The following is a 13,372-nucleotide window of genomic DNA, read 5'->3' as shown; positions in this document are numbered from 1 at the left end:
TGAACAAGGGGGAATAGCTCAGTGGTAGAGCATTCGACTGCAGATCGAGAGGTCCTTGGTTCAAACCCGAGTTCCCCCTGTAACAGCACGGATTATTCCCTTTATTTTAGTTAAATCGACATTACGGCCTTGAACAAGGGGGAATAGCTTAGTGGTAGAGCATTCGACTGCAGATCGAGAGGTCCTTGGTTAAACCCGAGTTCCCCCTGTAACAGCACGGATCATTCCGTTTATTTTAGTTAAATCGACATTACGGCCTTGAACAAGGGGGAATAGCTCAGTGGTAGAGCATTCGACTGCAGATCGAGAGGTCCTTGGTTCCCCCTGTAACAGCACGGATTATTCCCTTTATTTTAGTTAAATCGACATTACGGCTAGGAACAAGGAGGGATAACTCGCATTCGACTGTAGATCGAGAGGTCCTTGGTTCAAACCCGAGTTCCCCCTGTAACAGCACGGATCATTCCGTTTATTTTAGGTAAATCGACATTACGGCCTTGAACAAGGGGGAATAGCTCAGTGGTAGAGCATTCGACTGCAGATCGAGAGGTCCTTGGTTCCCCCCTTAACAGCACGGATCATTCCAATTATTTTAGTTAAATCGACATTACGGCTAGGAACAAGGAGAGATAACTCGCATTCGACTGCAGATCGAGAGGTCCTTGGTTCAAACCCGAGTTCCCCCTGTAACAGCACGGATCATTCCGTTTATTTTAGTTAAATCGACATTACGGCTAGGAACAAGGAGGGATAACTCGCATTCGACTGCAGATCGAGAGGTCCTTGGTTCAAACCCGAGTTCCCCCTGTAACAGCACGGATTATTCCCTTTAATTTAGTTAAATCGACATTACGGCTAGGAACAAGGAGGGATAACTCGCATTCGACTGCAGATCGAGAGGTCCTTGGTTTAAACCCGAGTTCCTCCTGTAACAGCACGGATCATTCCGTTTATTTTAGTTAAATCGACATTACGGCCTTGAACATGGGGGAATAGCTCAGTGGTAGAGCATTCGACTGCAGATCGAGAGGTCCTTGGTTCAAACCCGAGTTCCCCCTGTAACAGCACGGATTACTCCGTTTATTTTAGTTAAATCGACATTACGGCTAGGAACAAGGAGGGATAGCTCGCATTCGACTGCAGATCGAGAGGTTCTGGGTTTAAACCCGAGTTCCCCCCTTAACAGCACGGATCATTCCGTTTATTTTAGTTAAATCGACATTACGGCCTTGAACAAGGGGGAATAGCCTAGTGGTAGAGCATTCGACTGCAGATCGAGAGGTCCTTGGTTCAAACCCGAGTTCCCCCTGTAACAGCACGGATTACTCCCTTTATTTTAGTTAAATCGACATTACGGCTAGGAACAAGGAGGGATAACTCGCATTCGACTGTAGATCGAGAGGTCCTTGGTTCAAGCCCGAGTTCCCCCTGTAACAGCACGGATCATTCCGTTTATTTTAGTTAAATCGACATTACGGCCTTGAACAAGGGGGAATAGCTCAGTGGTAGAGCATTCGACTGCAGATCGAGAGGTCCTTGGTTCAAACCCGAGTTCCCCCTGTAACAGCACGGATCATTCCGTTTATTTTAGTTAAATCGACATTACGGCCTTGAACAAGGGGGAATAGCTTAGTGGTAGAGCATTCGACTGCAGATCGAGAGGTCCTTGGTTCAAACCCGAGTTCCCCCTGTAACAGCACGGATCATTCCGTTTATTTTAGTTAAATCGACATTACGGCGTTGAACAAGCGGGAATAGCTCAGTGGTAGAGCATTCGACTGCAGATCGAGAGGTCCTTGGTTCAAACCCGAGTTCCCCCTGTAACAGCACGGATTATTCCGTTTATTTTAATTAAATCGACATTACGGCTAGGAACAAGGAGGGATAGCTCGCATTCGACTGCAGATCGAGAGGTTCTGGGTTTAAACCCGAGTTCCCCCCTTAACAGCACGGATCATTCCAATTATTTTAGTTAAATCGACATTACGGCTAGGAACAAGGAGAGATAACTCGCATTCGACTGCAGATCGAGAGGTCCTTGGTTCAAACCCGAGTTCCCCCTGTAACAGCACGGATCATTCCGTTTATTTTAGTTAAATCAACATTACGGCTAGGAACAAGGAGGAATAGCTCGCATTCGACTGCAGATCGAGAGGTCCTTGGTTCAAACCCGAGTTCCCCCTGTAACAGCACGGATTATTCCCTTTATTTTAGTTAAATCGACATTACGGCTAGGAACAAGGAGGGATAACTCGCATTCGACTGTAGATCGAGAGGTCCTTGGTTCAAACCCGAGTTCCCCCTGTAACAGCACGGATCATTCCGTTTATTTTAGGTAAATCGACATTACGGCCTTGAACAAGGGGGAATAGCTCAGTGGTAGAGCATTCGACTGCAGATCGAGAGGTCCTTGGTTCCCCCCTTAACAGCACGGATCATTCCAATTATTTTAGTTAAATCGACATTACGGCTAGGAACAAGGAGAGATAACTCGCATTCGACTGCAGATCGAGAGGTCCTTGGTTCAAACCCGAGTTCCCCCTGTAACAGCACGGATCATTCCGTTTATTTTAGTTAAATCGACATTACGGCTAGGAACAAGGAGGGATAACTCGCATTCGACTGCAGATCGAGAGGTCCTTGGTTCAAACCCGAGTTCCCCCTGTAACAGCACGGATTATTCCCTTTAATTTAGTTAAATCGACATTACGGCTAGGAACAAGGAGGGATAACTCGCATTCGACTGCAGATCGAGAGGTCCTTGGTTTAAACCCGAGTTCCTCCTGTAACAGCACGGATCATTCCGTTTATTTTAGTTAAATCGACATTACGGCCTTGAACATGGGGGAATAGCTCAGTGGTAGAGCATTCGACTGCAGATCGAGAGGTCCTTGGTTCAAACCCGAGTTCCCCCTGTAACAGCACGGATTACTCCGTTTATTTTAGTTAAATCGACATTACGGCTAGGAACAAGGAGGGATAGCTCGCATTCGACTGCAGATCGAGAGGTTCTGGGTTTAAACCCGAGTTCCCCCTGTAACAGCACGGATCATTCCGTTTATTTTAGTTAAATCGACATTACGGCCTTGAACAAGGGGGAATAGCTCAGTGGTAGAGCTTTCGACTGCAGATCGAGAGGTCCTTGGTTCAAACCCGAGTTCCCCCTGTAACAGCACGGATCATTCCGTTTATTTTAGTTAAATCGACATTACGGCCTTGAACAAGGGGGAATAGCTTAGTGGTAGAGCATTCGACTGCAGATCGAGAGGTCCTTGGTTCAAACCCGAGTTCCCCCTGTAACAGCACGGATCATTCCGTTTATTTTAGTTAAATCGACATTACGGCGTTGAACAAGCGGGAATAGCTCAGTGGTAGAGCATTCGACTGCAGATCGAGAGGTCCTTGGTTCAAACCCGAGTTCCCCCTGTAACAGCACGGATTATTCCGTTTATTTTAATTAAATCGACATTACGGCCTTGAACAAGGGGGAATAGCTCAGTGGTAGAGCATTCGACTGCAGATCGAGAGGTCCTTGGTTCAAACCCGAGTTCCCCCTGTAACAGCACGGATTATTCCGTTTATTTTAATTAAATCGACATTACGGCTAGGAACAAGGAGGGATAGCTCGCATTCGACTGCAGATCGAGAGGTTCTGGGTTTAAACCCGAGTTCCCCCCTTAACAGCACGGATCATTCCAATTATTTTAGTTAAATCGACATTACGGCTAGGAACAAGGAGAGATAACTCGCATTCGACTGCAGATCGAGAGGTCCTTGGTTCAAACCCGAGTTCCCCCTGTAACAGCACGGATCATTCCGTTTATTTTAGTTAAATCAACATTACGGCTAGGAACAAGGAGGAATAGCTCGCATTCGACTGCAGATCGAGAGGTCCTTGGTTCAAACCCGAGTTCCCCCTGTAACAGCACGGATTATTCCCTTTATTTTAGTTAAATCGACATTACGGCTAGGAACAAGGAGGGATAACTCGCATTCGACTGCAGATCGAGAGGTCCTTGGTTCAAACCCGAGTTCTCAATGTAACAGCACGGATCATTCCGTTTATTTTAGTTAAATCGACATTACGGCCTTGAACAAGGGGGAATAGCTCAGTGGTAGAACATTCGACTGCAGATCGAGAGGTCCTTGGTTCAAACCCGAGTTCCCCCTGTAACAGCACGGATTATTCCGTTTATTTTAGTTAAATCGACATTACGGCTCTGAACAAGGGGGAAGAGCTCAGTGGTAGAGCATTCGACTACAGATCGAGAGGTCCTTGGTTCAAACCCGAGTTCCCCCTGTAACAGCACTGATCATTCCTTTTATTTTAGTTAAATCGACATTACGGCTAGGAACAAGGGGGATAGCTCAGTGGTAGAGCATTCGACTACAGATCGAGAGGTCCTTGGTTCAAACCCGAGTTCCCCCGTTAACAGCACGGATCATTCCGTTTATTTTAGTTAAATCGACATTACGGCTAGGAACAAGGAGGGATAACTCGCATTCGACTGCAGATCGAGAGGTCCTTGGTTCAAACCCGAGTTCCCCCTGTAACAGCACGGATTATTCCCTTTAATTTAGTTAAATCGACATTACGGCTAGGAACAAGGAGGGATAACTCGCATTCGACTGCAGATCGAGAGGTCCTTGGTTTAAACCCGAGTTCCTCCTGTAACAGCACGGATCATTCCGTTTATTTTAGTTAAATCGACATTACGGCCTTGAACATGGGGGAATAGCTCAGTGGTAGAGCATTCGACTGCAGATCGAGAGGTCCTTGGTTCAAACCCGATTTCCCCCTGTAACAGCACGGATCATTCCGTTTATTTTAGTTAAATCGACATTACGGCCTTGAACAAGGGGGAATAGCTTAGTGGTAGAGCATTCGACTGCAGATCGAGAGGTCCTTGGTTCAAACCCGAGTTCCCCCTGTAACAGCACGGATCATTCCGTTTATTTTATTTAAATCGACATTACGGCTTTGAACAAGGGGGAATAGCTCAGTGGTAGAGCATTCGACTGCAGATCGAGAGGTCCTTGGTTCCCCCTGTAACAGCACGGATTATTCCCTTTATTTTAGTTAAATCGACATTACGGCTAGGAACAAGGAGGGATAACTCGCATTCGACTGTAGATCGAGAGGTCCTTGGTTCAAACCCGAGTTCCCCCTGTAACAGCACGGATCATTCCGTTTATTTTAGGTAAATCGACATTACGGCCTTGAACAAGGGGGAATAGCTCAGTGGTATCGCATTCGACTGCAGATCGAGAGGTCCTTGGTTCAAACCCGAGTTCCCCCTGTAACAGCACGGATTATTCCGTTTATTTTAGTTAAATCGACATTACGGCTAGGAACAAGGAGGGATAGCTCGCATTCGACGGCAGATCGAGAGGTTCTGGGTTTAAACCCGAGTTCCCCCCTTAACAGCACGGATCATTCCAATTATTTTAGTTAAATCGACATTACGGCTAGGAACAAGGAGGAATAACTCGCATTCGACTGCAGATCGAGAGGTCCTTGGTTCAAACCCGAGTTCCCCCTGTAACAGCACGGATTATTCCCTTTATTTTAGTTAAATCGACATTACGGCTAGGAACAAGGAGGGATAACTCGCATTCGACTGCAGATCGAGAGGTCCTTGGTTCAAACCCGAGTTCCCCCTGTAACAGCACTGATCATTCCTTTTATTTTAGTTAAATCGACATTACGGCTAGGAACAAGGGGGATAGCTCAGTGGTAGAGCATTCGACTACAGATCGAGAGGTCCTTGGTTCAAACCCGAGTTCCCCCTGTAACAGCACGGATCATTCCGTTTATTTTAGTTTAATCGACATTACGGCTAGGAACAAGGAGGGATAACTCGCATTCGACTGCAGATCGAGAGGTCCTTGGTTCAAACCCGAGTTCCCCCTGTAACAGCACGGATTATTCCCTTTAATTTAGTTAAATCGACATTACGGCTAGGAACAAGGAGGGATAACTCGCATTCGACTGCAGATCGAGAGGTCCTTGGTTCAAACCCGAGTTCCTCCTGTAACAGCACGGATCATTCCGTTTATTTTTGTTAAATCGACATTACGGCCTTGAACATGGGGGAATAGCTCAGTGGTAGAGCATTCGACTGCAGATCGAGAGGTCCTTGGTTCAAACCCGATTTCCCCCTGTAACAGCACGGATCATTCCGTTTATTTTAGTTAAATCGACATTACGGCCTTGAACAAGGGGGAATAGCTTAGTGGTAGAGCATTCGACTGCAGATCGAGAGGTCCTTGGTTCAAACCCGAGTTCCCCCTGTAACAGCACGGATCATTCCGTTTATTTTAGGTAAATCGACATTACGGCCTTGAACAAGGGGGAATAGCTCAGTGGTTGTTTGGACAATCTTGTTTTTTGATCTAATAGTTCTCTATGTGATTATATTTTTTATCTATAGATGTTTTAATGACTATGAATTCACTAGTATATAAGGGGAAGCAATAATATTAATCAATCAGTTGTGTTTTGAGTGGTTTCTGAAATAACAATGTAACGGGTGTTCCAGTTTTTAATAAAGCTTAGTTATTGTTACCATAGCACAGTTTAACTTCTTCATTCGTCAAGTATCCTATTATAGTCGCGATTCATTTTGGTCCGTCGAGCCGGATCTCAACATTTCAGTTGAACTTACAACTCAATTGAAGGGATTCAACAAATTTCGCGTTGAAGTAATTGGAACTTGGAAGGAGCCAGAAAGGGAAGCACCACATCATGGACACCTTACTGAATAAACGACGTGCCATCAAAGGACAAATAACAAGGCTCGAGAACATAGTCACTGGACACGCTACGCAGCCACTGGTAGACATCGCCGTGAAGACCTACCAGGAGAAAGCAGACAAAATCGTGGTAAAACTGGAAAACTTACAAGAAGCCATCATCCAGGCGAGTACAGAAGCTAACTTTGACGCCTATGAAGCCACCTTTAATCAACTAATTGGACGAGCTGAAACTCTCAGCATATTTTTTAACGATCTTCTGTGCCAACGCCAAGCAAGCGCACAACAATTGAACACACCTCAAACGACTGCAGACATTAAACTTCCTAAAATGGAACTGCCAATCTTCAGCGGAAGCTACGTCGAATGGTTCACCTTCTATGATCTATTTACTGCCATGGTTCACAATTCGACCTTGTCTGGGGCGCAAAAACTACAGTATTTGAAGTCATCGCTGAGAGGAGAAGCCGCTTTACTCATCAAATCCTTCCTGATAACTGACGACAATTATGCTGAAGCTTGGAACATTCTCATAAACCGCTATAACAACACCAGGGAAATAATAGACGCACACCTCAAGAGATTGTTTAACCAACCAGCGAGCAAGGAAGAATCTGCCTCTGCCATCCGATGCCTGATAGACACTACTACCGAATGCATACGATCATTAAAGATCCTAAAGGAACCAGTCGAATATTGGGACTCTATCCTGGTGCATATCGTCAAGGAGAAACTAGATCCTGATTCCCGTCGGCAATGGGAATTATCCTTAGCGGGGTCCAACAGACCAACATTCCAAGAACAAACGTCATTCCTGGAGCAACGAGCTCGAGCGCTTACAGCCGCGCAGCCAATGAATCATTCACAGAGAGCCAAGCCTATCACATATCCTCGCAAGAACACACTCACTCATCACGGTGCTGTTAGAGATCGTTGCAACATCTGTAATGAAGCCCACAACATATACCGGTGTGAGACCCTCCTGAAAGCCAAGGTAGAAGACCGATGGAAAATGGTAAAAAAACACTCGCTATGTTATAACTGTTTGCGGTCCGACCACCGCACCTCTACGTGCAAGTCTGGAAATTGCCGGAAATGTCCGTCCAAACACAATACCTTATTACATCAAGACATAAGAGAGGAAGAATCTACATCAACAAATGCAACTGGACCCAACTGTCTACTATCCAGAGGAGATCGACCATCATCTCAAGTCATACTAGCCACCGCCATGATTCAGGTTGAGTTATCAACGGGAGAACTTCAGTCCGTACGAGCACTCTTAGACTCCGGTTCCCAAGCTAGCTTCATCACCGAAAGATGTTACAAGAGTCTACAACTGAAAAGAAAACGGTTCACAGTTACTGTTGGAGGACTTGGTGAAATAGACGTCGGCACCTCTCGTGGCAGTGTTCAGCTAAACATAAATTCAAGGGATGGCTGTCCTCTTGAGGTTAACGCCTTAATTCTGCGAAGCATTACCGAAGACCTTCCAAGATTTCCTATCAACACTGAAACCTGGGATCATATCAAGGGATTGACACTGGCGGACTCAACCTTTGACCAGCCTGGCTCAATTGACGTATTGTTGGGAGCAGACATCTACCTATACCTAATACGTGATGGTGTTTGTACGGGACGACCAGGCACAGCAGGAGCTTTCAAAACTGTTTTCGGTTGGGCGATCTGTGGGCCAGCTGACTTACCAACCTTGATGAAGCCTTTGCCCGATGTTAGAGCTCATTTCGTCACCATAGAAGAACAGCTGGCAAGGTTCTGGGAGCTAGAAGAAATCTCTCCGAAAAGAGCTCTAACCAGGATTGAGCAAGAATGTGAAGATCATTTTCGCAACACCTTTAAACGAGACGGGTCGGGGAGATACGTCGTACGCCTACCACTTAAACAAGAAAGTAAACTAGGCGACTCAAGGAAGATGGCGATTAGAAGATTCCTTCATATGGAGAAGCGATTACATACCAATCCTAGCCTGTTCGAGCAGTATCGGTCATTTATGGATGACTACCTCGACCTAGGACACATGGTACCTGTACCGGAAGATGAAGATCTCAAGGCCAATTCATTCTACCTTCCACATCATCCCGTAATAAAGGAGAGCAGTAGTACTACTAAACTTAGGGTCGTCTTCGACGCGTCGGCCAAGTCAACTACTGGAGTGTCACTTAACGATTGTCTGCTGGTTGGGCCGAAGATACAAGATGACCTGATAGCGTTATTACTTCGCTTCAGATTGCATGCAGTAGCCATGACTGCCGACATCGCCAAGATGTACAGACAGATCATGGTAAACCAAGAAGACATCAATCTTCAGCGAATTGTATGGCGAAGCAATCCATCAGAACCAATACTCGATTACCAGCTACTCACGGTCACCTATGGAACAGCCTCGGCGCCATTTCAAGCCACCAGGGTCCTTAAACAGTTAGCCGCGGATGTTGCCCACAAATATCCGAAGGCTGCTCAGGCCTTGCGAAATGATTTCTATATGGATGACCTAATGACTGGGACAGATTCCACTAAGAAGGCTAGACAATTGCAAGCCGAACTTCTGCAAGCCACCAATGAAGGAGGTTTCCAGCTGAGAAAATGGGTGTCCAACGACCCAGCTCTACTGAGTTCCCTACCTGCGGATATGCGAGAAATTCAAACCCCTCTAAGTTTCGACAATGACGAATCTATTAAAACCCTTGGACTCTTATGGACACCGGCCGCTGACTACTTCTCGTTTTTGGTCAGCAGACCAACCGGGACTGACTTGATAACAAAACGAAGGATTCTCTCGGAAACTGCGAAGGTTTTCGATCCACTCGGATTACTGTCGCCAGTCATTATACAAGCCAAACTCTTGCTTCAAGATTTGTGGAAGGTCAAGATAGACTGGGATGATGAATTGCCCGCGACACTGGCACACAGATGGAGAACATTCCAAGCTAACCTACCGTTAGTTGAATCCATAACTATTCCACGACACATGTCTCAGCGACACGCCCACCAAATCAGTCTCCAAGGATTTTCTGATGCGTCCGAAAAAGCCTACGCTGCTGCCATATACTTGAAAACAACAGCTCCAACTGGTAACGTTCAAATACGCCTAATAGCTGCTAAGACCAAGGTGGCACCGCTTAAACAAGTCTCTTTGCCAAAACTCGAACTGTGCGGTGCTGTTCTCCTCGCCCGGTTGGTCAAGTTAGTCCGGGAGGCCTTGAAGATCACTGCCTTGGAAGTACATTGTTGGACGGACTCTATGACGGTCTTAGGCTGGCTGGCGTCGCAACCGCAAAGATGGAAGACGTTCATTGCAAATAGAATTTCGGAAATTCAAGATACAATTCCTGAAGCACAATGGCATCACGTTAAGGGAGAAGATAATCCAGCTGATTGCGCATCACGTGGGGTCTCAGCAGCCGAGTTATTGACGCATCCATTATGGTGGGAAGGACCACGATGGCTCATCAACTGGTCACATTCCAAGGAGCGAACCATCCTTACGGAGACCGAAGACTTCCTCCTGGAAGCTCGTCCGATCCCTCAAACTTCAATGCATGGGAGGATAGATCTTACCTTACTGGATATATATTCATCGTTTACGAAGCTACTCCGTGTCACTGCCTACATCCAACGGTTTACCAAGAATGCCCGCGGCAAATCGAACAAAACTAGCGGACCATTGTCCGTAATAGAGATCGACGCGGCATTGAAACACTGGATAAAAGCCGTCCAGCAGCAAGCCTTTAATGAAGAGATTTGTTGTCTTAATAACAAGAGTCAACTATCAACAAGGAGCAAACTACTTTCATTAAACCCCTTCGTAGACGCTGAAGGGCTATTGAGGGTAGGAGGTCGCATCCGGAAATCTAATCTCAACACGGATCAAATCCATCCCATCATTTTGCCAAGACACAGCAAACTGGTCGACTTACTAATTAATTATGAGCACCTGAAACATCTCCATGCTGGAAGTCAACTATTAATCACGGTCCTTCAACGGCGTTTTTGGATTGTTGGAATACGCGACGCAGTGAGGTTCCATATCAGACGATGCATCCCATGTACAAGACAGAAAGCGACAATGCTTCAACAACAAATGGGAGACTTACCCGCCGCACGAGTGAATCCAGCCAGAGCGTTTTTGAAATGTGGGGTAGACTATGCTGGACCATTTTTCCTCAAAGCCATAAAGGGTCGTGGCCAACGGACTTTCAAGGCGTATGTAGCATTATTCGTATGTTTCACCACTAGAGCTATTCATTTGGAAGTCGTTAGTGATATGACCACCGATGCGTTTTTGGCCGCACTGAAACGTTTTATTGCAAGACGAGGGAAGAGCTCCGATATATATAGTGACTGTGGCTCTAATTTTGTCGGTGCCAGCAGAGAGTTGCGAGAATTTCTCAAATTCATGTCCTCGTCAGCCAACAATGCTTCAATCACGAGATGGACCACGGATGAGGGAATTCAGTGGCATTTCATCCCGCCTTCGGCACCACACTTTGGTGGACTATGGGAAGCAGGAGTAAAGTCAATGAAACACCATCTTAAACGAGTAGTAGCACTGGCGACGTTATCATATGAAGAGATGTCCACGTTATTATGTCAAATCGAGGCTTGTTTAAATTCTAGGCCTCTGTCCGCTTTAACAACGGATCCCGAAAGCTTGGCTACCCTCACACCTGGACATTTTCTAATTGGCGATGCACTGACCGCAGTCCCTGAAGCAGATCTTACCAACCTAAACACCAATCGATTGTCCCGATGGCAGCGAGGCCAACAATTACTGCAGCATTTCTGGCGAAGATGGCGAAATGAGTACTTAACACGTCTCCAACAGCGTCCGAAATGGGTCTCTCAGAAACGAAATCTTGAAGTTGGGGACCTCGTGATCCTGAAAGAAGAGGATTTGCCACCAACAAAATGGAAAATGGGACGAGTGCAGGATGTCCACCCAGGAGCTGACGGCTGCGTACGAGTAGCATCTGTAAAAACTGCGGACCGTATACTTAAACGGCCTGTTACCAAACTTTGCTTGTTACCATTGGATTAATTGACGCAATTTACAATGTTAAAATCTTAATATTTTAAGGACACCGGAATGTTTGGACAATCTTGTTTTTTGATCTAATAGTTCTCTATGTGATTATATTTTTTATCTAAAGATGTTTTAATGACTATGAATTCACTAGTATATAAGGGGAAGCAATAATATTAATCAATCAGTTGTGTTTTGAGTGGTTTCTGAAATAACAATGTAACGGGTGTTCCAGTTTTTAATAAAGCTTAGTTATTGTTACCATAGCACAGTTTAACTTCTTCATTCGTCAAGTATCCTATTATAGTCGCGATTCAGTGGTATCGCATTCGACTGCAGATCGAGAGGTCCTTGGTTCAAACCCAAGTTCCCCCTGTAACAGCACGGATTATTCCGTTTATTTTAGTTAAATCGACATTACGGCTAGGAACAAGGAGGGATAGCTCGCATTCGACTGCAGATCGAGAGGTTCTGGGTTTAAACCCGAGTTCCCCCCTTAACAGCACGGATCATTCCAATTATTTTAGTTAAATCGACATTACGGCTAGGAACAAGGAGAGATAACTCGCATTCGACTGCAGATCGAGAGGTCCTTGGTTCAAACCCGAGTTCCCCCTGTAACAGCACGGATCATTCCGTTTATTTTAGTTAAATCGACATTACGGCTAGGAACAAGGAGGAATAACTCGCATTCGACTGCAGATCGAGAGGTCCTTGGTTCAAACCCGAGTTCCCCCTGTAACAGCACGGATTATTCCCTTTATTTTAGTTAAATCGACATTACGGCTAGGAACAAGGAGGGATAACTCGCATTCGACTGCAGATCGAGAGGTCCTTGGTTCAAACCCGAGTTCCCCCTGTAACAGCACGGATCATTCCGTTTATTTTAGTTAAATCGACATTACGGCCTTGAACAAGGGGGAATAGCTCAGTGGTAGAGCATTCGACTGCAGATCGAGAGGTCCTTGGTTCAAACCCGAGTTCCCCCTGTAACAGCACGGATTATTCCGTTTATTTTAGTTAAACCGACATTACGGCTCTGAACAAGGGGGAAGAGCTCAGTGGTAGAGCATTCGACTACAGATCGAGAGGTCCTTGGTTCAAACCCGAGTTCACCCTGTAACAGCACGGATCATTCCGTTTATTTTAGGTAAATCGACATTACGGCCTTGAACAAGGGGGAATAGCTCAGTGGTATCGCATTCGACTGCAGATCGAGAGGTCCTTGGTTCAAACCCGAGCGATGCCAGACAAAACGGCTAAAAAAAAAGGGCGAATACCTAAGATGGCTATAAAATTTAAGGCCAACGGAACGATAAGGCGCATAAAATAATGGGCTAAAATTAAAAACGTCTATTTTTCTATTTATTATTTGAAATATTATTGTGTACAACTGTTTGTTAAAAAATAAGTTCGTTTAAGCTTAAAACACAATTATAATCCCAGGTAGGAAATATTGGCAGCTATTCCCTTGAAGTAATTGTCCAGCGTGCGGTTTGGGAAGTCCATTACGACCATTTTTAGCTTCTTATTCGAGATCAAAGTCTTCTTTCGTTTTCTTTGTCCTTCACT

At 45.6% G+C, this 13,372-nt stretch overlaps 1 protein-coding gene and 15 non-coding genes across 16 annotated transcripts; all 16 read left to right on the top strand.

The window, feature by feature from the left end:
* The first annotated feature begins 7 nt into the window (after window positions 1-7).
* Window positions 8-79, top strand: TRNAC-GCA (transfer RNA cysteine (anticodon GCA)). Its single transcript has one exon. It is a non-coding gene; the product is annotated as a tRNA-Cys (tRNA).
* Window positions 80-986: 907 nt separating this feature from the next.
* Window positions 987-1,058, top strand: TRNAC-GCA (transfer RNA cysteine (anticodon GCA)). The gene has a single exon. It is a non-coding gene; the product is annotated as a tRNA-Cys (tRNA).
* Window positions 1,059-1,488: 430 nt separating this feature from the next.
* Window positions 1,489-1,560, top strand: TRNAC-GCA (transfer RNA cysteine (anticodon GCA)). Its single transcript has one exon. It is a non-coding gene; the product is annotated as a tRNA-Cys (tRNA).
* Window positions 1,561-1,618: 58 nt separating this feature from the next.
* TRNAC-GCA (transfer RNA cysteine (anticodon GCA)) lies at window positions 1,619-1,690 on the top strand. Its single transcript has one exon. It is a non-coding gene; the product is annotated as a tRNA-Cys (tRNA).
* A 1,153-nt stretch (window positions 1,691-2,843) lies between these two features.
* On the top strand, window positions 2,844-2,915 carry TRNAC-GCA (transfer RNA cysteine (anticodon GCA)). The gene has a single exon. It is a non-coding gene; the product is annotated as a tRNA-Cys (tRNA).
* A 179-nt stretch (window positions 2,916-3,094) lies between these two features.
* On the top strand, window positions 3,095-3,166 carry TRNAC-GCA (transfer RNA cysteine (anticodon GCA)). The gene has a single exon. It is a non-coding gene; the product is annotated as a tRNA-Cys (tRNA).
* Window positions 3,167-3,224: 58 nt separating this feature from the next.
* Window positions 3,225-3,296, top strand: TRNAC-GCA (transfer RNA cysteine (anticodon GCA)). Its single transcript has one exon. It is a non-coding gene; the product is annotated as a tRNA-Cys (tRNA).
* Window positions 3,297-3,484: 188 nt separating this feature from the next.
* On the top strand, window positions 3,485-3,556 carry TRNAC-GCA (transfer RNA cysteine (anticodon GCA)). The gene has a single exon. It is a non-coding gene; the product is annotated as a tRNA-Cys (tRNA).
* Window positions 3,557-4,228: 672 nt separating this feature from the next.
* TRNAC-ACA (transfer RNA cysteine (anticodon ACA)) lies at window positions 4,229-4,300 on the top strand. The gene has a single exon. It is a non-coding gene; the product is annotated as a tRNA-Cys (tRNA).
* Window positions 4,301-4,357: 57 nt separating this feature from the next.
* Window positions 4,358-4,429, top strand: TRNAC-ACA (transfer RNA cysteine (anticodon ACA)). The gene has a single exon. It is a non-coding gene; the product is annotated as a tRNA-Cys (tRNA).
* A 430-nt stretch (window positions 4,430-4,859) lies between these two features.
* On the top strand, window positions 4,860-4,931 carry TRNAC-GCA (transfer RNA cysteine (anticodon GCA)). Its single transcript has one exon. It is a non-coding gene; the product is annotated as a tRNA-Cys (tRNA).
* A 789-nt stretch (window positions 4,932-5,720) lies between these two features.
* Window positions 5,721-5,792, top strand: TRNAC-ACA (transfer RNA cysteine (anticodon ACA)). The gene has a single exon. It is a non-coding gene; the product is annotated as a tRNA-Cys (tRNA).
* A 430-nt stretch (window positions 5,793-6,222) lies between these two features.
* On the top strand, window positions 6,223-6,294 carry TRNAC-GCA (transfer RNA cysteine (anticodon GCA)). Its single transcript has one exon. It is a non-coding gene; the product is annotated as a tRNA-Cys (tRNA).
* A 454-nt stretch (window positions 6,295-6,748) lies between these two features.
* Window positions 6,749-11,815, top strand: LOC149695430 (uncharacterized). Its single transcript, XM_089867494.1, has one exon. The coding sequence runs from the start codon at window positions 6,749-6,751 to the stop codon at window positions 11,813-11,815; it is 5,067 nt and encodes a 1,688-aa protein (XP_089723620.1).
* Window positions 11,816-12,717: 902 nt separating this feature from the next.
* Window positions 12,718-12,789, top strand: TRNAC-GCA (transfer RNA cysteine (anticodon GCA)). Its single transcript has one exon. It is a non-coding gene; the product is annotated as a tRNA-Cys (tRNA).
* A 58-nt stretch (window positions 12,790-12,847) lies between these two features.
* TRNAC-ACA (transfer RNA cysteine (anticodon ACA)) lies at window positions 12,848-12,919 on the top strand. The gene has a single exon. It is a non-coding gene; the product is annotated as a tRNA-Cys (tRNA).
* Window positions 12,920-13,372: the final 453 nt, after the last annotated feature.

Source organism: Phalangium opilio, unplaced genomic scaffold (genome assembly GCF_054372755.1).
Source record: "Phalangium opilio isolate 3A_F unplaced genomic scaffold, DU_Popi_V2 ptg000022l_1, whole genome shotgun sequence".
Lineage (NCBI taxonomy): Eukaryota > Metazoa > Arthropoda > Arachnida > Opiliones > Phalangiidae > Phalangium > Phalangium opilio.
Note: the sequence above shows the minus strand (reverse complement) of the source record. Positions and strands in the feature narration are given on the sequence as shown.